Consider the following 23689-nt stretch of genomic DNA (forward strand, 5'->3'; position numbering starts at 1 on the left):
CCAAAGACTGCTTCTGACTTGTATGCTCTTCTATATGTGTTTTGAGCTGTGCTTTGAAGTTGGGCAATTAGCTTTAAACAAAAGCTGTCACCACACTTCTGCATAACATCTAGTTGGTTTCAGTATGCTGATGTGTCAGTAATGTGGTTTAGAGTTAACAAAATGCATTTCTTTGCTTTGACATTGGTTTATGTAGGATCAGAAGTATTAAAAATATATATATTCATATACACTTGGCTTGTTGTGTGAAAGCCAATTCAAAATGGGCCTCAAAATGTGATTAAATGGCCATGCAGCAGTTATTAATTGGTTAGGCATTTGTCTTGACACACATAAATACATGGTGATATGAAGTCCATGAGTTATCCTGTATTTTTTCCTCTGTTACCTTCCCCTTACTCCTTTTCAATCCCTCTAATAACTGAAGGAATTCTGAAAACCTGCTCATGTGGATTTAATTTCTTACCTAAGTCATTCTAGCATACTTTAGTTCAGGGTGCGTAGATAAGGGTTCAAACAATTTAGATGCACATTTTCTGTCATTTTTGAGTAGTGTCCTTTATTAACAAGATAGAAATAGTACTGTTTTGACTTGACTTTATAAAAAATAGACTTGAATATGTTCATTTTTTATTTTAAGCCTAAGGTGCAGAATGAAGGGCAGATTATGAGAGATAAAAGCAGACACAACTGTAGTCAAATGCATTTGTATTCAATTACACCAGCAGTAAATTAGCTGTGAGTTATCAACTCGATTACTTCAAATTGATTTTAAAAAGTAACTAAAATCTGACCTGCAAGACTCTTCTGTATTAGGTTTAATATCATTAAATATCATGTGATCATTTACATTAAGTATATTAACTGTTCCTGAATACTTTTTATAATACTTCTTTGTCTTATTTTTGACAGCAACTTGAATTAGTGGAACCAAGCGGCTGGATTCATGTTCCTTTAACAGATACCCATAAGAAGCCTATTCGCACATTTATGATTCAGATTGCTGTTCTAGCTAATCACCAAAATGGAAGAGACACTCACATGAGACAAATCAAAGTGTATACCCCAGTGGAAGAGAGCTCTATTGGTAAATTCCCTAGATGTACAACAATTGATTTCATGATGTATCGCTCCATAAGGTAAAATTTCCTAATGGGAAATAATAAAGGCATTTTTTTGATGGCTGTATTGCAGTGTTGTTTAAATACTCAAATACCTTTTTTTTTTAAAGGTTTACTTTGGTGTATTATATTTTTACATTTATACTTTGTACAGTCCTGAAATAAAATCTTGTGTTATAGTATTTTGTAGCGTGTAACTTTTCATTGCTTTTTCTCTGAGCCTCTGGGTTCTTTTGAACCACTTGGGATGGGGAGGGGAAACTGGGCACGTTAAAAAGTGTGTTTGTGACTTGTAGTCAGTAATTAATTGATTTAGTAGTCTTTTTTTTTTCCTCAGATGATTTCTTTTCTGATGATCCTGCATGGAAGTAGTTTGTTTTACAGCGCTACTGTTTTTACAGGAGTTTGCTGTTTTTACTGTTTTTATCAGGAGTTTTCTGTTAAATGTATTTTCAGTCTTATAAAGAGTATCTTACTCATATTTTACCTTTCCATGTAAAGAACGGATCAACAGCAGAATTCCTGTTTAGCAGAAGCTAGACTAGTGCCTTTCATCAAGTCTCAGGCAGTTCGGTGGATTTTATTATGTACTCTTAAGAAATTGTACATTCTTTATTACTTCTTTGAAGCAGAGATTATACTTTTGATGTAGCACTTCTTATTTTAATCTAGGCTTGCAAACAAACAAAAACCCCAAACCAAATTACAACCCCCCCCCCCCCCCCCCTTGGATGTATCCAGTTACTTTGTTGATAAATTATTGAGAAGAAAGAAGGTTGTTAGGTATGCAGTTTTCTGGTTTTTCTTTTTTCCCTCCTTTGAGAAGGTAAGGTTGCAGTTACCTTTGCTAGTTTTGTGTTGTCACATCAATGTTCCCTACTTCATGTTTCTATCACAGGATAACCCTGTCCAGGAAGACCTGAAATACTTTGATTTAAAGAAACTCTCTGAAGCATCCTCTTCTCTTTCCATATGTGTATTGTACATACTGTGTACCTCAATAATATAGTCATTTATTTTCTTATCTGTTCACAAGAGAACAATCGTTGAAATGAATGTGAATACATTCTGCATGAGCCATCCCTATGAATAGGTGAGGTTGGAGTTCAAGTGAGGATTGCATAACCAATCAAGTGTGTCCAAGTTAAGGGTATGTATTTTAAAGCTACACCTATTATCTTTAGGCTGATGAAGTCTAGGTCAAGTTCCTCATAGTACACTATGAAGAACATAAGCAAGTAGACTAGGAACAGTACTGTCAGCCCAGTCATGTTCTGCTTATTTCTGCCCTGCCTCAGTAGGAATGAACCTTTACAGAGCTATTCCTGGTCTTGCTGCTTTTCAGGGCTGCTATATCCATGCAGAAGAGGTGCCAAATATTTGTCTCAAACACAGAAGTTGTCACTTCTGACAGTCAAATTGAATAAACTCAAACCTAGCTTGACTACTTACTGTGTGACTCTGAAATCATAGAGGCTGTTTAATTAGCTGTAAAAAAAAAAAAAAAAAAAAAAAAGGTGACGCTTACGTTAAACTGGATGCTGTTAAATGTTGCTGTAGGGGAGGGGAACTGTACTTACAAATTAAATTTTATTTAAAGCTTATGGGATCTTTTAGTAGACTTTAAGGTGCACAAAGCTTTTTTAAAGTTAAGGCTGTAGTTGCACCTGATTCTTCTGTCAACAGCAGGTTCGGTTTGAGCTTGCATGTTCCAGTATTTTGCTTCTGCTTTATTGCCAGAAGTTATCATTCCCATAGTTGTGCCTTTTCAGATGCTTCTCTGGCTGCTCTCTAAACTGTATCTGTGAAATTATTAGATCCTTGGCTCTTCAAAATATATCTTTAGTATTGGGTAGAAACAAAGTGGTCTGTGGTAAGACTGTGGGAGAGAACAGTGAGTCATGATGAGGGTGGGAGAAGATTAAAAGGGAGAGTACAACTGGTAACCTCTTCAACCACTGCTGACAGAAAAATAATATATGACCATGCCTGAAAGGCAGTGTAAAAATACAAACTCGTTACGACAGTTCATGTAATCTTCTTTGATATTCAGTATTACTGGAAACAAGTACAGTGGCCATGCTAAATCCATCTGAAATCTTTTCTATGTTTTTTTGTAACAACTGTAGCCTGCATTGGTATTTAACATCTGTTCAAGTACTCTTCTAACATTTTTGGTGCTTAGTCACATGAGGCTGCTGATTTAAGTGATGAGATCCTAGAGGATTGTGTTTGAAATAAGGTACTGCTTTGAATTTGAATAGGATAAACAAAGTGGTCTGCCAAAACTTCAGGAAGTTATTACATATATTGTGCATAGCTGCTACTTTTTTTTTTTTTGCTTGATTTCTTTTTTTAGACATAATTCTTTGGGATCTTATCACTTAACTGAGCAATTTTACGTAACTAAACTACAGTTGTTGGGAATACCAATTTTTCCAAGGACTGACTTTGAGAACAGAAAGTTCTTGTAATGTTAATTTAGTTGAAGCTTGTATATTACCTAGCCAAGAGCTTCATTGGAAGGTGTCATCAAGTGCTGTAAATTAGTTAACTGTTAATGTGTGCTATAGATCCAAAATTGCAAACCCATAGAAAAGCCTAAATGTGTTATCTTTGTAGTGAAAACTTGCAAAAAATAAACATTCTTAGGCTCATGTATAAATAGTACTGGTAGAATACTATAACCATTTTGACTTTGATTTCTCATGAATGTGTGTCTTTTTAGTGAAAACGGGAATAACATTTTAGTTGAATATACTTGTCTCTCATATTGACTTCCTGCACAGTCTCAAAAAGAAATTTCCTTGGCATCCTTTAACAATATCTTGCATTCATAACTACTTTTTACTGCAGTTTTACTTTATTTTTGCCCGCGTGCATACTTTAGTTGCTGTTTGGAAAGAGACAAGTGCTGGGAATCCATAGTCTTCTGTATATTCAAGTTGTCAACTTCTCTGTGGAAATGAATACTGAGCTGTATCTCTAAAAGGCATGAAGTCAATAAATGACCTATTTGCCCAAGAAGGTGGTTGAACAAATGTTACTTTAAGGGATGCAAAACTCTGGCTACTTGTTGCTAGCTTTAATATGCTTTAATACATTTTTCTAATGAGCAAAAAGGTATGCTGCTTCAGTTTGGAGGGACGGAGAGGGAATCAGATTTTCACAGATGCAGCTTGCTAAGACTATGCCTTAACTTAAGGGTAGCTATGTGAGTATTCTGGCTTGTTTTGTGTGAAAATTTCCAAGCCTGAAAGAAGAAAGACAGACTGGTTACAAGGACAGGTGATCTTAAATAATTTTGATGCATGGAAAAAAAAAAAGTGAGCGTTTACATAGCTTCAAAAATTATACAAGATTTATGTTCAGAAAAGTCTATTTGACAAATAACAAGCAACATACAATCTTAACATTGTTTTTAGCAAGTTGACTACTAACTGAAGAAACTTTTTTTAACCAACAACTGTCCAGAAGCTGAACCAAGGGAGTTCAGTCAGTTTGTTGTTGTTGTTGTTGTTTTTCTCAAAAAATATGAAACTCTTTAGACCTATATGCTCAGAGTAATGTCCTCATGGAGAGGAGTGAGAACCAGAAGGTCACCTATATCCAATGATGACCTGTTGTGGCTGTACCTTAAAATAATTTGATAACTTTCTGGTGGCTAATGTAAAAAATTGAGAAAACTATAGAGTTATTTGTAAAGACTAGAAAGCTATGAATCTTCTTTTGATTAATAATGAAGAGAAAATCCAAGGCTCAGAAGCTGATCTCTAAAGCCTGGTTTTCTTTTTTGAAAACATGCTTCAGTAAGTGACTGAATGAGTTTTTAATTTCTTTGTTTTCTGCTGAAGTTGATGGAATAGTGCTAATTTCAGTGGAGTACTGGGCTAGGTTATTTTGGATCCTGAATTAAAGTTACCTTTAAAGTAGTCTTAAGTCTTTTGCTCTTCTAGTTTGATCTGTAAGGAAAATACTATTGCCAACACTGTCTATAGGAACACAACTGATGCTGTGTATTCACTTGCTACCCCGGGTCTTCCTCTTACTTTACAAAAGAAAGCATAGCATACTGCTTAGCAAAGGATGTACACAAGGTGCCTTGCGTGGAATATGGGATGCTTGACGTGAGATTGATACTAGCATGATCTGAATCTGGCTCAGATCTGTGAACATGCTATTTTCCCTGCTTTCTTTTGTGTAAATGTAAAATATTTGACTTCTATTGATTTTTTTTATTATTATTATTTTTTTATTCCCATCCCCTAGAGATACTCGGTACATTGAGGCTTCAGATGATTCTGGCCCAGATCCTCAATTACTGAGAGATGAGTGACAACTTTAAAGCTTCATTTGCTGCCTAATTCTGTAGCTGCCCAAGTCTTCACAGATAGGCATGATTTTAGGCTGTGGGAAGCTTGGAGCACTAGTTCATTATTGATAACCCCAAATTCAAACTATCAGATTAGGTGTTTATTGAACAGTTGGCATGTAAGTAGTTTTCTGAGAATTACAGGCTTGATTTGTTTGACATGAAGTATGAGAGATCAAACACTGAAGGAAATCTTAATCTGGGACTTGTTTTTCTTCATCCATTATAATAATTTAATGGAAGTAATTGAAACATGATTTAAGATCGTAATCTATTTATACGCTAGAAATTGAACCAGATGCCCAGATTACCAGTGCTGATTAGTAAAGCTGCATGAACTCGTATGCATGAAATGGTGCAACTGAAAAGAGTGAAGGACCATGGAGAGCTACCCATTGTTGGGAAGGCAAGTGATCACTTCATCTAAAGCAGAGAGCTACATTTCTAGGCAGCATGCTAGTGTTTGGAAAAACTCTCACCGTTCACAAAACGTCCAGTAAGAATGTCATTGTGCTAATTCTGAAACTGCAAGTGAAACACTTCATGCAAGTTACACCTTGTGCAATTTATTGCTCATGCAATTTACTTTCCGCCTTGGGAAGTAAGTTGAGCTAGCTACAGAGCAGAGTGTCACTTGCTCTAAGTCAGGGTAAAAAGAATGGACATAGTAGTTACATCGGAGTCATATTAGATATTAAAAACAAAAGTCAAAACCTAATGTATGTAGTAAGCTTCACAGAAAATTCTGAAAACTTTAAACACTGTAGACTGTAAATATGTCTTTGTTTCACAATGGAAAATGTGTTCTATAACTCTTCTTTTCAGGATGGATCTGTGTTGTTAATACAAAAAGTGAGAGCTCATTGCTATGCAAGGTCTAATTTGGAGTGAAAGAATAATAGGCCATGATTGCTGTTACTGTGTTATGGTATGTAAATAAACCGGACATCATCTTTAGTGGATATTTTTCTTGAGTTTACCATGCAGATTTGTGGCTTAAGTAGAATGCATCATGATTCTTTGAAATTATTGTGTGATTGATTGGATGTTTACACAAAAACATTGGTTTTACCTAATATTTTAACTACCACGTTAGTTTACTCAGTTAAATGTAGTAGGTTTTTGCTGGACCATGAGATAATAATCTAAATGCAATTAAAATGCTCGTGGTGTTAAGAGTATGTACGGTGCCCTCCAAAGATGGGGTTGCTGAGGCTTCGAGTCAAAGGGATTGGGTGTCCTAACAGACAACTGTATTAGCATGGTTTAGTTTAATGAAAGAGGGAGGAAAAAGTCAAGTAATGAAGGTGATGCTAATGCTGAATATTGATAGAAGTAAGTTTGATAGAAAGTAAGTTTGGGATCACAGAAACCATTAAATATCTGAACTCTGATCCTACTGAAATGAATTACTGCTGTTAATTAAAGTAGGGAACAGTTAAGCCAATTTTTAGAATTTGAATTAAAGTAATTGAAATGGAGCCAGAGTTCTCAATTATGTAGATAAAAGCAGGCCAACCTTAAGCAGTTTTGAAAATTTATTTTTCAAATACTACTTTTAATATACCAAATTCGTTTAGGAGTATACTTCAGATGCATACAATATGGCACTGAATATGTCAGTTGTTGAAATCCTAAAACCAGAGGGTAAAAATTCCTCGTCTAAGATGCTGTCATCTGGCAGCTGAGGTAGCGTGATGCACACACACACTGCAGGGTAGACAAGGAGGTAGTAGTCTTCCTGTTGCTGTATATAGAGCTGGAAGGTGTGACCTTAGAATTAGTACTGCTTAGACTTTTCATTGCTGCTTGTTTGAAATGAGACTTCACAATTGGACTAACAAAAGCTGAAAAGGAAAAGCACTTGGTTTTGGTTTTACAGAGAACTTGGTATTTTAGATCAGTAAAAAGCTCACTGATAGAACTATATTGAAGCTTATACAATTCCTTGAATTGATTTTTGTTCACTGAAACCAGAATTGTTTTATCTAGTTTTCATTAATTTAGGGGAATAGTGGGGGAAAAAAGCTAGTTTAAATACTGCAACTAAATCAATTAAATCAGAATAAGATTTACAATGAAAAATTATTCTAACTGAAGGTGCCACTAAAGTAAAATGAATATTTGATGGAAGGGGTATCTAGGTTTCTTCTCTTCGCTAAAAAGCTGGCCTCTTTAAAAAAAAAAAAAATCATGGAACTGAAATCAACATAATTAATTTACATTGCGAACAAAAGCTTGCATTCACTTAGTCTGCTTCTTTGGTTTCTGGTGCAAGCCCTAGATTTCTTGCTTCAAAGTAATTGTCTCCAAACTATTTTTTACCCAGTTATAACACTTGTTTTCTTCCCAGTCTTCATAATGGACACAGTCTCATCTCCAGTCACATTAGTTTTTCCACCCTGCCCTTTATCTATTTATCCTTTCACTCCTGTTCTCTTTTCCTGGAGCTCTCATTTATTGCTGTCTCTTTCCCAGGTTCACTGTTGCAGTGTTTTCTTTATTAGTCACAATTTTTTCCTCACTCGGTACCTGTTTCCTCAGTGTCCCACCCCAAATCCCCTAATCTGCCTATTTCCCCCCCCAGGAAAGTCTTAAACAGGAAAGGAAGAAATTTAAGTCCCAAATAATAGCACATGCTTCTTCCCAATAATACATTATCTGCCTGTCAGCTGTCTATCCCATCCCACTGAAGTAGCAAGATAATGAGAATATTGAAAACAAAGAGGAGGGCTTTTTCTGATTTTGGTTAGCCCAGCCCAAGGATACAATACCTGGAAGCAGCTGCTGAGCTGAAACTGACTTTGCCCTATAGGTTCACACCAGATCATGTTCAGGACTGTTCTGTGGGGTGTGCACGATTTAGTGTTGGCCAAAATTGGACAGATGTTCATAAATGGTTATATAGGTATATCCTCTATTCTCTTTCCCATCTAATTTCAGAAACCCTACTGTAAAGCATTTGAGCACTAAAAGTTTCCAAATAAAAGGTGGTGAGAGTATTTCTCTGAAATAGCTGAACAGTTTTGGCTGAAGTTTTCCAAAATAAATTCAGTCTGAGGCAGACAGCTGGTATGGGAAATTTCAGCTAAAAGAGTTGCAATTTGGCTAAGTTTCTCAAAACTGAGAAGAGATTTGTGAGGGGGATTAACCCCGGGTAATGTTTTGGGCTTCACCAACTACTGTCATCTTGGCATATTCTTTGTTGCTTTGTGTAGACCTTCCCATTTGGTTTAAAATTCATTCTTAGTAGCCAGCTTCATGGATGTAATTCTTGTCTATATTTCCTCTGGAGGAGATCAAAAAAATCCCACCAAAACTTTAATGCAGTTTTATGTAAAATAAGCCTGTTAAGCTTCAGTGCTGTAAAAGCTATTTTTGTTTGGGGTTTTTACCAAAAAGTTTTTGAAGTAATTGGCTTCTCCACTGGTTGAAGCACCTTTCTATATAGGTGTAGTCTGCCAGGGCCATTTGTATTGGAAATGCCTCAGTTCTTTATGATTGTTTATAGCTTACACCATGGATTTCTGCTAGAGAAGCACTCTTACAGAGCTAGTGCTCTCAGACACTTTTAACCTACCTTCTGTAGCACCATGCTGCAAATCTGCTTCCCTAATGTGCAGTCTGTATGGCAAGAAAAGAAACAAAGCATGCTCCTTCCCAGTTCTCCTTCACTACTTATATAGCCAGACTTACTTGCACTCTCATTTTTCAATTTTTCAAAGAAGAAAAGTTTAATCATGATAGACATTGTATGTTTTGAAAAGCTAGGGGAAAAAAAGTAATTTGGTTTCAACCCAGGCGTACCTTCATTACTGCTGATCTTTTTGGGCTGACGGATGGCTCTTGATTCCTGGTATCTGGCCATGTCTATGACCTCTTCAATCTATTCAAAACCATTAAAAAGCCACTGTTGTCTTCTATTCAATCTTCTATTCAAGGTTCTAGTTGCTAGGTAGATATTTTTATTCTCTCAATGTAACAAAACTCCAGGTACTTCTATCTATCTGGCCTTCACATAAAACTCCTACAAATTAGGAGGGCTACCAGTGGTTTTTAAATCCTGTGTCTCCTAAATCCAGAAGTTCTACTGAAGGCAAGGAATTCCTTGACAAAGAAAAATTTGATCATATTGAGTCTTTTTGTGCTCCATTAGTCCTGAGCCATAGAATGGCTTGTGTTGGAAGGGACCTCAAAGATCATCTAGTTCCAACCCCCCTGCCATGGGCAGGGATGCCACCCATGTTGCTCAGGGCCTTGTCTAACCTGGTCTTGAACACCTCCAGGGATGGGCATTTACAGATTCTCTGGGCAACCTGTTCCAGTGCCTCACCACCCTCTGAGTGAAGGAATAGAATCATAGAACCAATGTGAAAGATGATACCACCACCACCCTGCCCCTTTGAAGGGGGTTAAGACTTTTCTCCATCCATTTCATGTTAGATCATATGACCCACTGGATGGGTGGTTTGAAAGGAGTACCACCTCAAGACAATCTCTTCATAAAGTATAATTTCTTATTTCAAGCACACATTAAAAAGCAGTCTGCTAAAAAGGGGGCAGTGTCAGTTTAACTGTTGGGCTCTTATGATTTGCAACGGCTGGTTCTGCATAACCTGACTTGTTGCCATTTGGCAGCAGCTCGCAGTGATGCAGAGGTCTGTCAGCACTTGCATTCAGAGTTTGGAAATGTGAAGATGGCTTTGAATCCATTAACGTTTTGCTTTCCCCATGGTGCCATTTTATCCTCCACACTAGATTCCAAAAAGAAGGTGGCTGTAGATCTTATTTCATTCCTAGTCCCCTCTAGAGGATGGGCTGGTTAATACCAGGAAAATGAATGAATACATACAGTATAAATACATAAAAAGCTGATGCACTCAACACTGTGTCCATCATTTTATTATGGACATCAACCTCACAGCAGCATGGGCAACAGAAAGGGCAGTGAAGAAAAGAAAAATAATTTGGGCATTGGATGTTCCATCAGTACTTTACTTCTTCCTCTGTTGGGATACTCTGACAAGTTTCAAAGCATTTATCATTGAACAGTCCCTGTACAGGATAAGAAAAGCAAACAAATCAATATTCTATTTAGCTTCAGAAAAGTAAATTAACTAAAAGACAAGAAGTCTTTAATACTTTATACTTTAAGTCTTTAATACTTTATCTAAGTGAGTTAAAAAGTGCTATTAGAGTCATACCTATGGATGTTATGGAGATCATTTAAAGATGTAGTATTTAAACCTCCAGAGCAAATACATACATAACACCTGAAAAAAAGAGGAGCGGGAAAGGAGAAGGAAGAGAATGAGATGAAACAAACACACTAAGGGAAGTTCTTAGAAGAAGATGCTTTCCCAGAGGCTGAAGTTTTGTTCAAATGAGAAAATGTCTGGCAGATTAGGGTTAGAGAATAATAATAAGATAATTAGATTAGATAATAAGAGAATAAGGCATAGAGGAATTTGAGAATAAGTTCTAAACAGCTTTGTTGCTAATAGTAATTCAATTGAATTTGCATTGGGGCAAAAAATATGTCAGTCATTAGGTATATTAGGCAAACAAGTTATACACTTAAATATAACTAATATACATAAGCAAAGGAGTGTCTATACTCATCTCCAGCAGTATGCACAGTCCTAATCATTTCTCAACTTGATAAGAGATGAAGTACAGCTATGGAACAATTGCCATAAATGACCAAGTAGACTAAGACTCATTGCTACGAAAAGATAAAACAAGCAGTATCTTAAAGCATGGAGTGAGTAGGGACTGATTTCCCTATCACCACCACTAATGTCTTTTCCAATACAAGAATAAGAGGGCATCAAGTTACATCAGCAGATGACAGGTTCAAAACGTACATGGTTCTCAAAGCTGAATTTAAGCTGTGTAGCTCCTGACTGCAGAAGGCTGTAGATATTTAAAGCTCATGTGAATTTTAAACGTGGCTGCAAAAATTCATGGGAGGAAGATCTATTGAAGATTACAGAATACAAAAGCCACAAGTCATAAATTATTGGAGATTTCTGTAGGACTAGGGAAATATCCTTACCTGCTTGTCCTTTTACACTCCTGCCTAGGCATTTGTTTGCTGGCCCAGAGCTATGCTAGTTCCTCTTTTGGAAGAGGTTGATGTTGAACTCCCCATGCAAGAACTTTTGCTTGGAAGAGGAGAATGAGCTACGGGAAACAAAAGTTTGGAAAAATCAAGGGTCTAAGGTTCAAAGTATCAAAGATAGAAAATCAAGGATATGCTGTTCAGAGCACCCTCTAAAGCACTAGAAACTTACTGAAAAAGTCCAAGAACCCAGTTAATGCTTCCCAGGGCCTCCTAACAGGTTGTTGGACTACATGAACCAGGTACCACTATTTGTGCGTTCTTCAGTGGCTTAAGCTCTTGACCATTGGCAAAGTTAAAGCATGAAATCAACTGAGAGCAGAAACACTGTGATCTAAGAACAAAGCATTGCATTTCTGTAACCCCAAAAAGCAAACTTAAAGTTTGAAAAAAGTGGGGAAAAGAAACCTGTTTTCTCATCGCAGTATGCTGAGAAAATGTTTAGGCTGATATATAACCTTAGTAGTGTTATGTTCTATAAAATTGGCAAGAGCTTAGTTCTTAGTCTGAATGCTCTGCTTGTTTTGAAATTTAAATAATAAACAATTTATATATGTATATATTTTACTTAAAATCACATTTTGTCGGATTTGGCTGTTAATAAAGGCTTATGGTGGAATCAGCACTCTGTCCTTCCAGTGAAAATATGAACAGGACCACACAAAATGCTTCCACTGTGTCATTTCTTTTACTGCAGTTCCATTAAAATAAACTTCTTGCCACAGAACTTACTTGTCATTTCCCACTTCTCAAAAATATTGCAACTAGTGTAGTTTCTAAAGCTTTTCCACTTCTAGCTTTGGTATCTACTTCACTATATTTGTAGGAGATCCCTTTATATTCCTCCCTACCGTTCCTTTTCAACCACATACGTTACTGGATGTTGAATATATTTTATTAAATACAGTTTTTTGGACAATGCTGCTTACAACTAGACCTAGGCGAGTCAGATGGTGCCATATCCATCTTGGTATCTGTGATCATTGATTCCAGAAAGAGTGCTTTTGATCTTAATGTATGTATTCTCCTGTCCACGTACATCTCAGTATTTACTGAGATAAATTCTGGTTACAATATGCTTTTTATCATTCTCCTGGATTTATAGCTCATTGAACTCCAATGAAGTAAAAAGAGACTTTAACTACTTTTTGACTAGTTTATCTTGCTCGTGTGTTTACGCTGTTTCCTATAACGTGGCCCTGTGTGGTTCTCAGTTCTTCTGGGTTTTCTTGAATCTTTGAAACTATGGGTGTATTCTATTCTCTTATTCAGCCTCCTTGATTCCAACCTAGTTTTTGTCTCATCTGACAATGTTTTTTCTGGCTTTTTTTTTTTTTTAACAGAGTCAGAGGATAATATTTTCATCACTTTCTGAAGGCAAGAGCATAACTAAAATTTGTTCAGAAAGCAGAGGAATCGGTTTAATAAGAAAAATATTTTTTGATTTCTGCTTCATATGTACAAATGAAAATTCACAAAATTTCTTTGAATATGTTCTTAAACCCCCCAAAAGTAGGTGGGAATACCTGCAAATCACTAATGCCCAGCAAGTTGTGAACTGGGATCCTGGAGGTTTTAGGATAAGTTGTTGTCATAAATTAATATTCAGTATCACCAACTTTCATGTTGTCTTTGACATTATATCCTTCAGAGTAGATAGGTGAATTTACTAGAATACTCGCCGTAAGACTCAACTAGAGTATCATGATTCAAAGATGGTCTCCCAGATGATAAGAATATGTGATGTGAAGTGCCCTAATAGGGCTAAAATTCTGTTCTGGTGACAATACACAGTAAAATGTTTGATGTGTTATGGATGAGCTTAACAAAAGTGTTTTTTTTTTTTTTTTTTTTTTTTTTTTTTTTTTTTAAGCATGATTCATGATTTGTTTTAGTTTATAAATCGATCTAGTTCACCTCTTAAAAACCTGGAATCAAAAAACGGTGCTCACTTGCTCCTGCAGCTGAATCCCTACAACATTTTGTTACATTTTTCTATGCAGTTAGTTTCCAACGCTTTCTCTCTTAGTTTACAAGAGTGTGAATAATCTGTGTTTATGTGCACTGCCAGTAGTGCTCACAAGCTGGCAGGCAGGTAATACTAACTCACAGGGCTCTGCTTGAACGCATCACTTCTGCTATGCTTTTACCCTCTGCTGTGCCAACAGCTGAGAGAGCTGTGAGTTTTCCCTACACTCACATCTTCTGGCTCATTGTCAGTCAAGCCATGCCAACTGCACCAGCCAGTAAAAGCATATAGGAAAAATAAATTTGTCATAGGAAAAGTACAGAAAAGTGATGACTTTCATGCGAGACTACAGTAAAGGCACTGTTAGGCTACACTTTGCAAGTGATGAAGAAATAGCTTTCAAAATCAAGGTTTTTATCAATGATAGTGTGTCTGAGGACACCTTTGCTCAGAGGGTTAGGACCAAATGTAGTTTTCTAAAACTGTTGTTACATAAGCATTTTTAATAACTGTATCAGTGGATGAGACAGTGATACCATTGTGCTGTATCTTTCTCAAATATTTTTGTTTAAATAATAGTAAAGGGATACTCAGGGATGCTATCTGATACTCAAGAAGACAAAAGAAGGGTTAAACCACAACAATGTGTGTAACAAAAAATGTTTGATGATGAACTGAAATTTCTACAGTGGTTCATTTCAGTAATAGAAAGTAAAATAGTTGTTCAAGTACATTTATGACCACTAAAGAAACTCAGCAAATGTTTGTTTTCTAATCTTCCCTAAACACACATTTTACATCTCTCTTTGTTATTATAGGGAGGAGAAATGTAACAGGACTTTTTTTTTTTTTTTTTTTTTTTTTTTTCCTGTAGAACTTTACTTGTAATTGCAAATTATAGCTCCAGGATTCCTGTGATTATTTTGTGTCTAATTCTTCCAAGAAACTCTGCAGGACCTGCAGAAGGCATTGTGGTATTGAATGCTGAAGTTTAAGCTTAAGGTTGCTTAGCCTTGGTATACTGATCTAAATAACAGTGCTTTGCTTTTTGTTACTCATTCATGTTTAGCATAACACTAAAATTAACATGAAATAACATACAAAATGTTTGTTAGAACTGACTTAATGGACTGTGGAAAGTGCATCTGTCGTTTAACTTGTAAGAGTGAGGCCAATCTCACTGATCTGTATTTAAATTGCATTGACATACCAGAAACCTAATTTCTAGCCATCATTTAAGACGCACCCTCCATGTGTTACAGACAGCAATTGAGGAGAAATAATGAAGGAAATAAGGAGTACAGGTGATTGAATGGACAAATTTTCTGAAGTCAAAATATTCAGAGATATAAAATGTGCAAAAAAATTATAGGTGCTTAGCTTTGACATTTATTGACAGTTTTGCGAAAACTTGATCTGCACCAAAGACTATATTTTCCATTATAGTGAGGAGACTTAACATACCAAGAACACTTAGCAGTGATTTTCATGGGAAAAATATTCCCTACACAGCAAAAGACCTACAAAGACTTTGAGGGAACAGTGCTGGTAGACTACTTCATATCGACACCTTACCTGTCATGAAACGCCTGATCAGCTTTAATGATGGAAGAAGAGCGGTCATCTATTGTCCCATTAGTTCAATACATATAATGCTTAGGAATTTACCTATCAGGTGCAGAAAGTTGCATGTAACAAATAAGAAACCAATAGAAAAATAATTTCTGCAGTACAAACATAACTAATAGAAGATTGTAGTGGGTTTATATGGCAAGGTTTTGGTAGCAGGGGACCATAGGGGTGGCTTTTGTGAGAAGGATCTAGAAGCTGCCCCATGTTTGGTAAGGGCCCCACTGCTGACCAGAGCCGAGCCAATAAGTGATGTTGTTTGCGCCTCTGTGAGAGCAGATTTAAGACAGGGAAAAAAAACGCTGCGCCACACAGCAGCTGGGAGAGTGAGAGGAGTGAGGAACAGCCTTGCAGGCGCCAAGGTCAGTGAAGAAGGAGGGGGAGAGGTGCTCCAGGCGCCGGAGCAGAAGTCCCCTGCGGCCTGTGGTGAGGCCCATGGTGAAGCAGGCTGTCCCCCTGCAGCCCATGGAGTACCACGGTGGAGCAGGGTTCCACGCTGCAGCCCGTGGAGGAGACCACGGTGGAGCAGGTGGACCTGCACCGATGGAGACTGTGGCCTGTGGAAGACCCTTGCCGGAGCAGATTCCGGCCGGACCTGCAGCCTGTGGAGAGGAGACCATGCAGGAGCAGGTGACCTGGCAGGAGCTGCTGCCTGTGGGGGACCCAGGTTGGAGCAGTTTGCTCCCGAGGGATGGACCCCGTGGTACGGACCCATATCTGGAGCAGTTCTTGAAGAGCTGCTGCCTGTGGGAAGCCCACGCTGGATCAGTTCAGCAAGGACTGCATCCCGTAGGAGGGACCCCACAGCACAGGGGACGAGAGTGACCGAGAAGGAGCGGTAGAGAAGAATTTCTATAGACTGACCATAACCCCCATTCCCCCGTTCCCCTGCGCCGCTCGGGGGGAGGAGGTGGAACAGGGTGGATGGGGGGGGGAAGGTGCTTTTGGTTTCTTTCCTTTGTTTCTCACTTCTCTAGCTCATTAGTAATAGGCAATAAATCTTACTATCTCCCTATGCTGAGTCTGTTTTGCCCATCACAATAATTACTGCGCGATCTCCTTGTCCTTATCTCAACCCTTGAGCCCCTTTCATCGTATTTTCTCCCTGTTCCTCTTTGAGGAGGGGGAGTGAGAGAGCGGTTGTGGTGGAGCTCGGTCGCCCACCCGAGTAAAACCATCACAAAGATAAATGTGAAAACTAATACTAACATTGTTAGTAAGATACTCTGAAAGCAATGCTATTAGCAGTGTAGCTTATGACGGTCTTTCCTGAGGAGAGGAGGCAATGCTCTTCTGGCTTCTGAATGTAGGAAAAGCAGGTTTTCTATTAACAGAAAGTCAGTTTTGATCAATGGATCAGAGATTCTTGTATCTGCATACTTTGCCTGGGAGGTGAACTTATGAATTCCAGAAAAATGCTCTGTCTTGCAATGTTTCTAATGGCCCTCCAGATACTTTAGTTAAAGCTCTCTCTTCTTCTGCAATAATGTAAAACTTGACAGAAAAGCTCTATAAAGTAGGCATAAAAAGTGATTCAATTACCCCATCTTTTCAAATGTAGTTTAGGTGAGCAAAATTCCAAGAGATACATGTCCCAGAAAATCTGTGATGTTTTTGCACTGGGCTAACCTGAGCCTTGTAAATAAAGCCCCAGGACCTTAAGTTATTGTCATTGTCCTATCTGTGGAAAGGCTATGGCCAAGATCACAAAGATGATTTAAAGGCTTAAATGCTAAGAGCAACCTCTGTTTTGTAATACACTTTTTTGATCTCCAAAATTCCCACTCAGTTATCTGGCTGTATTTAAGATCAATGGGACCTATATTTTCACTGTTTCATTTTCTCAGAGGCTCAAGCATTTCCGGATAGCTCTAGAATCACCCACGTGTGATTTTAGTTAGCAATTGTTATGAGTCACAGTTGTCTGATTATGAAAAAGAGCAGAGGAAAACATTCTAGCCTAGTCGTTTGGGTATGTCTCTAGGAATAGGAAAAACTTTGTTCTTTTCCTTGTGCTGGCCAAACCTGTGTTTCATTTCAGTGGGCCAGTTCAACATGAAGATTCAATAAACTATTTTCCTTCCTTTTCTTTCCTCATTTTTGCATCCTCTCTGAGTTACCATGCAAGCCTCTTGGTTAGTGAGGCATCATGTGCAGAGACAGATATGATTTCAAATCGCTCTGGGTTAGTGAATTCTGGCATTGCATGATCATGGTGAGCATTCTTATCATGACCTGGGTAAAGGAGAGGGAATTTCACCATCACTTCCTTCTCCAGTCAAACCTCAGGGCAGGGTAGATTTCAAGATGTGCTCCTTTCTGTAGCCCAGAGTTAGGTCTTTAAGAGCACATCTACACCACTGTCTCAGACCCTGGGCTGGATCAGATGCATACCAATCCTGAAGCTAACAGTACTGGAAACAGCAGCGTAGATAATGGTGTAGATTTACTGGCTGGGGTTCTGTTAGCATTGTGTAAAACATCCTTCGGTTTCAGGAGAAAAGCGAATCCATCTCCAAGGCGTTTGCTGTATTCAAGTTTTAAACAGCTCCAGGCTCAACTTAGTCCCATGGAGGACTCTTCCTTTCTGAAGTGTCTTTTTCTCACCAAACGTTGCCAAGCGAGTTGAGATAGCCAGCTTGGGACTGTATTTTTCACTGTGTGGCAGAACAACAAAAGTTTGGGAGCTGTTTCAGTGAGTACCTTCTATTATATAGCTCTGTTTCTCTTTGAAATCTCTGTGATGCTGTGTCTTTATATTGACTGTGACTTAGGCTCAGTAACATTATCTTGCAAGCTCTGGTAAACTGGGAAAGGAAGAAGAATTTGAATTTTCCTGACTCTTTTGTAGAGCCTCAATGAAATGTGATGTTGCTACAGTGATAGGTGAAACTGCATTTTATAAATGAACAGAAGAGTAAGTACAGAAGATCATTTTCATAGATGTATCTTAGGGATAGTTCCCACAGGCCTATTTGTGGGAGGAAGATATGTTAAAAGAGAAGAAAGCAAGCCCCGCCATAATGTGAATCTGAGCAAAACCGTCTGTGGATCGGAGTGGTAATTTATGGGCTATTTCGTTAAAAATGTGTTTTAATAGAGTTCATATATGTCTGAGATTACTGTAATGATGGCTGCTTCTCTTGAAAGGAAAGCAATGCATTCAATGAGGAAATCCCACACAAATGGATTAAACACAGATTGTGTCTTTCACTTGTACTCTCTTTTTTTGATATAATTTGAATTTTTCTTTTGAACTGACATAAACTGTTCTTGAGAAACTAACAACTTCTTTTCAGCTTACTCCACCCTCTTTTCCTGGATTTCTCATGCTTCCAAACAGCAGTGAGAATACATCTGTCAGAATTATTGCAGCTCTTCACTGTTGAAGGAGAAATTCATTGCTCTCTATGTCTCTGGTATAATAGGGAAATTACCACAAATAATCTTTTCTCATAGACGAGAAAATAGTCTCCAAACTGGATTGACACATATATACTAGTATGAATGCCTGTGGCTGCTTATCATTTGTTGTGTTTGGTGTTGTAGTGCAATGCTAAAAATGAAAATTTGGCTCAGTAGAGAGCATGAGCCGTACTGTAGTGGTACTACTCACTATACTGGTTGACTTGCTCTTGCAGCACATTGTTCCAATATTTAAGGAAGCTATATCAGGATACATCAGCATAGTCACAGCTTTTATCAAAGAGTGGTCTCAGGAAAAAAAAATGGGGGGAATTTGATTGAAATATCTACTATTTAGAACATTTTTTTTCAAGCTGTAATATTTCATAATCTAATTTATTATTCTGTGAGGAGCTTATCCTCCTTCCACACTCTGTGGAGGAATAGCATTTTCCATTTTAATACAATTTTGAAGAGATTTTTGTAGAATCCTTCCAATTGTGTGGTTCTCAACTGAGCAGACATACTCTAAATTGGAATTCAGAATTCATTTTGTTCCTATTGTTTGTCATCATTACTAAGTCTCAAACCAACATCATTAGATACTAACTTAGAATTCAGTTTGACAATCGTAGTTTTAGAAGATTTTAAAAAATACACTATATTAATATTATGTATATTAATCTGGATAATATCAATTTAGACCTACATGAAGGAGGTGTAAGCAAGACTGATCTTCCACAATTGATGTAAGTTTTATGCTGGTATAATTATGCTGATTGTGGTAGCTTCATTAGCTACAACAAAATTACTACAATTTGCAACAGCCAAGGAGATCAGGTTCAACAGTCACAATGAGTTGCTTCTTCAACACTGGGGAACAAGACTGATTACTTACACTTTTTTTTTTTTTCCATAAACATACACTGTAATTGTTTTCAGGTAGGAAAGTGGGTCATTTATTTTAAATATTTAATACATAAACATGACTGGACCCTAGAAAATATATAATTCATCATTTCAAATTATTTAACATTGACAAAAGTAATTTAAAGGTTCTGTAATAGTATATATATGTAATATATATATATACATGGAAATATATATATAATACATATAATCTATTATATATAATCTGATTTACATTAGATAAGCTGATAAAGCTTGATATTTTTTTCAAGGTCTCTTTCAAAATATCATTTTGAACTCAGAAGTCATTCAACCCATGATCATGAAATGATTTTAAAGTAGACTGGTAATCAAGACGAACTGTAAGTTTATTGTATTTTTTCATATGCTATTCAAATTGAGCTTGGAGAGACATAGGTAAGTTACTTAGGGCTTAGAAATCTTCAGGTATTTTTTAATACATGGCTTTTTTATCTCCTGATAGCTCAGAAAAACAAACAAACAAACAAACAAAGCTGTGAGGAGATTGTTGTGTTTGAATTGTTCTTCAGGAACAAGTTAGAAGTCAAGAAATCACTATTACATGTGGACTATTTCAGGCATTAATCCCCTTTTCTTTATTCTCTACAAGAATACTCATACTAACAAGATGTTATTAGGAAAGAAAGAATACTCGTAATATGTCACTGGTCTTTCTGCGTACAGAGTTTGGGCCTTTGGTGCTTTTGGTCTGCACCTTTATAAGTGGTCTTTAAATTAGAAGATAAAAGCTGGAGAGAAAAGAATATGAGAATTAACAACAAAGTGCGTAGAAGTTCTTAGATCCCATCTGAAATCCTTTGTAATTGCCTGGTATTTTATGTGACCACAGTTTTACAAAGCTGCTGCTCAGCTTCCAAATGGCAAAAATAATCATATTTTTGATAATAGGAAAGGTGGTGGTTATGCTGTTTTGCATTGCAGAGTGTTCCATATCCCATGTTGTGTCATGTCTCAGAGTAGGTCAGTATGAAATCAAGAATGAAAGAAGCGAAACTTTGAAGATATTTGTTTTTTCCAGTTCAGTAACTTATTATTTCATCAAGGGCCCTCTGGGAGCTGATCTGAATGTCCTGCAGTGAAGAGAGCAGCCAGGGAGGAACTCTAATGAGTCCTCAGTATACATTCCTGACTGTGTTCAAACAATTTGGCGGCCATAATTTTTAAAAACATTCCAAACACTCATCTCTCATTGTCATCTGTGGTTTGGACCGAGGATTGTTGATTGTTGGACTGGTTTTGAGGTAGTCTCTTGAGTGAAATTGTGGATCCTACCTCACACATTATCATCTACATTTGCATATAATTGAGACATAAGCTTTCTGGCAATCTGCAAAAAGAATGCTGTAGAGCTGTTGTTAAATTTTCTAAGAACAAACACAATAGGAATGCCATCCTAGGATGTAGGTCAAGAATGTTTTCACAGAATATTCTTTATTAAATCCATTGAAATCCTCTGGATCTTGTTAGATACGAGTTAAAGGAAAGACCTGAATCCAAGATTTCCTTCACTGAACTATTGGGCATAAGATAAAATGAGAGTTATATCTCTTTTGCCTCGACACTTGATTTTTTGGAAAGTAAAATAATTCCAGGCTTGCTCATTATATTTTTTGGAAACTTTATTTGAAAACAAACAAAACCAACAACAAACAGCACCTATTAAGCACTCCAAAACTCAGGCTGTCACTTATGTAAATAACGTCCGTGCATGAGAGAGAGTGTGTCTGTATCGGAGGCTGAGGGGTGAGTGAGAAACCACAGAGGTACTTTATACTGAACATTGCTCCTGCAGCAGCTAGCAGGGTGAGAGGTGACCTTAGCAATGACTTACATTACATAATACCTCCCATCTCTCTGCAGATGTGTGAGTTTGTTTAAATGTTTTATGAGATTTTTATTACACTGTAATATAGTCCCAACCCCTCTGCAGTTGCCAGTTTGGTCACAAAATATAATAAATTTTAAAATACCTAATGCTTCAGCTATTCAATAATTTTCTGACAGGGCCCCCAATGCAATTATGGTACCACTGTGTCACTGAGCTAGTTTTGTTTGGGCTGTTGGGAATAGCACTTTTAACTCTCTGATCCCGTTCTACAGAATCCATGAATATAAGCAGATTTGAATGTTCTGTACACTTGTAAAAATATATATTTTCTGTTCCTATCTTCTACGTGTTGTGATACAATAGCCAGTTGGATTACAGTAATTTCTACTTTTATACTCTTTTGATGTTGACATGCCTAGGTAATTTGTGAAGTAGCAATCTCAGCTATAATGTTCATTGAGGTTCTGAAACTAACTGAGGCATCTGTGCTACAAGCTGATATGCTGCTTTTCACCTGTTTAATAAAGTTTACATTGAAGTAGCCTTTGTCCACCGAACATTAAACACCATTTCATGAGAGACGTGAGTACAGGCCAGTGTGGTCTTCACTTTATATTAGAGCATTGCTCCTCCGTATCCCACTCCTTCAGCCTCTGAGTATTTTTTTGAAAGGGAAGAAAGTTGATGTCTAAAAGGAAAAAAAAAAAAGGCAGCAGCACACTATGCTTTAAAAATAAACTTAATTTATAGGCAGTTGGTAATTTTTAACTATTTCATACACTAACAGAAGTAATATACTCATAAGGAAAACGATTCCCTACTCCCAAATTCCAGTTCCAGTAAGGCAGCTTTCAGTTAGGCTCTGAAAACTCAATTGACAGCCAATGTTCTGAAATGCAAAAACAGGCAAATAGAGCTTGAGGATTTCAGCTAAAAGTTGTGTTCCAAATGAACTTGAGTTACTATGTGATAGGGAGGATAAACCACTGGAATCAGCAGCTTCAACTTTGGTACGTAGTCTCTGAATTTAGGAAGAAGGAAAATGGGTGCTGAACTGTGAGGAATATGCAAGTTTTGAACAATTTATTTGTATGATTATTTCTTTAAGGATGACATGTAGGAATAGAAACCTCTAATTTCAGGCATCCAAACCCAAATGGACACCCAAAATTCTGGAAGAAAAAAGGTTTTCCATGGTTAGAGTCTATCTTGCACTTTCCAGCAGATTTGAGTCTATCTTGCAGATAGACTCAAAGACTCTATATTAGAGTCTATCTTGCACTTTTCCAGCAGACTGTCTTTCGTGCTAAACTGGACTCTTTAAGTTGCCGTGTTAAGACAACTTCAGTTAAAAATACACAGGCAAGGTACAATAAAAAAAATCATACTGAAACACATTTAAAATGGATCTGTGAAGTGCCCGATTGTCAGACATTTTCCATCTCTGGCATACAGCCTTCTGAATATTCTTCGTAATAATTGGCTACTCAAAGAATAGATTTGGGTCTTAACTTATTTGGTTTCTATCTTCTATCTATCCACCTGTCTAACTGTCTGTTAGTTAGAAATATTAATGTTCTTTCCTTAACATAGCTCTGTTAATTTTAAGCTCATTTGTAAATTCCTCGGGTCACTTCAGCAATAACAACACCTTTCATTTAATTCAGAGGTCACAAATTTATAATAGGGATTACTACAGGAATTAATAGATACTAGTAATTTTATGCCAATGACTCAGTAGGGATCAGAGCTTAAATTTTGTGATGTGTCTTTTGTCTGTGTAAGTACTTGCTTTCCATTGGTTTGTAGCTTGTTGTGTTAAATGATTATCTGCATAGTTGTACTGTGCTTTGGGGGTAGAAGATGGCATGTACATACATTTTTTTAATGTTAGTGGATAAATCCCAGTTATCCTTAGAAAAGAGTCAGTGAGATGTTCAGTTCAATGCTGAGTGTAACATAATATGAAACACTTTGGTAATTTGCTGTTTTTTCCCCCCTCTGGAAATGAAATATTAGAAATAGCAATCTAAGTTGAGAAGAAAGAATTTTAACTTAATTTAGCCAGATGGAAACAGTTTATAAGCAAGGGTGAGATGAGAGAGGTTCTTCTCTAATTATGGCCTTTGTTACTTGGGTGACGAGCAAATGGGAAACCTATAGGGAAAACAATTAAAGCATAGTTACCTTAATCTTAATTCCAAGGTACTGAGACTGAGGATGCTAAAAGAAAGCTGAGAAGGCACAATCGGTACATCAGGGTGGACTTTGACTTGTGAATGAGATGTGA

General features: G+C 37.1%; 1 protein-coding gene across 4 annotated transcripts in view; it reads left to right on the forward strand.

Moving 5' to 3' along the window:
• The window catches only part of ANAPC10 (anaphase promoting complex subunit 10), a 176571-nt gene that overhangs the window by 38470 nt on the left and 114412 nt on the right, over positions 1-23689 (forward strand). Inside the window, exon 6 of one of the 4 annotated variants that reach the window (XR_004750318.1) lies at positions 913-1048. The exons of 1 other annotated variant lie outside the window; for it this stretch is intronic. Coding sequence is in view for 1 of the 3 variants with exons in the window: in XM_035324540.1 (XP_035180431.1) it covers positions 913-1143 (231 nt within the window). In the remaining 2 variants the exon portion in view is untranslated. Of the gene's footprint in view, positions 1-912; positions 1185-23689 lie in introns of those variants that run through there. 2 more of the 4 variants (XR_004750316.1, XM_035324540.1) reach the window with 2 other exon arrangements.

Source organism: Oxyura jamaicensis, chromosome 4 (genome assembly GCF_011077185.1).
Source record: "Oxyura jamaicensis isolate SHBP4307 breed ruddy duck chromosome 4, BPBGC_Ojam_1.0, whole genome shotgun sequence".
In the NCBI taxonomy this organism is placed as follows: Eukaryota; Metazoa; Chordata; class Aves; order Anseriformes; family Anatidae; genus Oxyura; species Oxyura jamaicensis.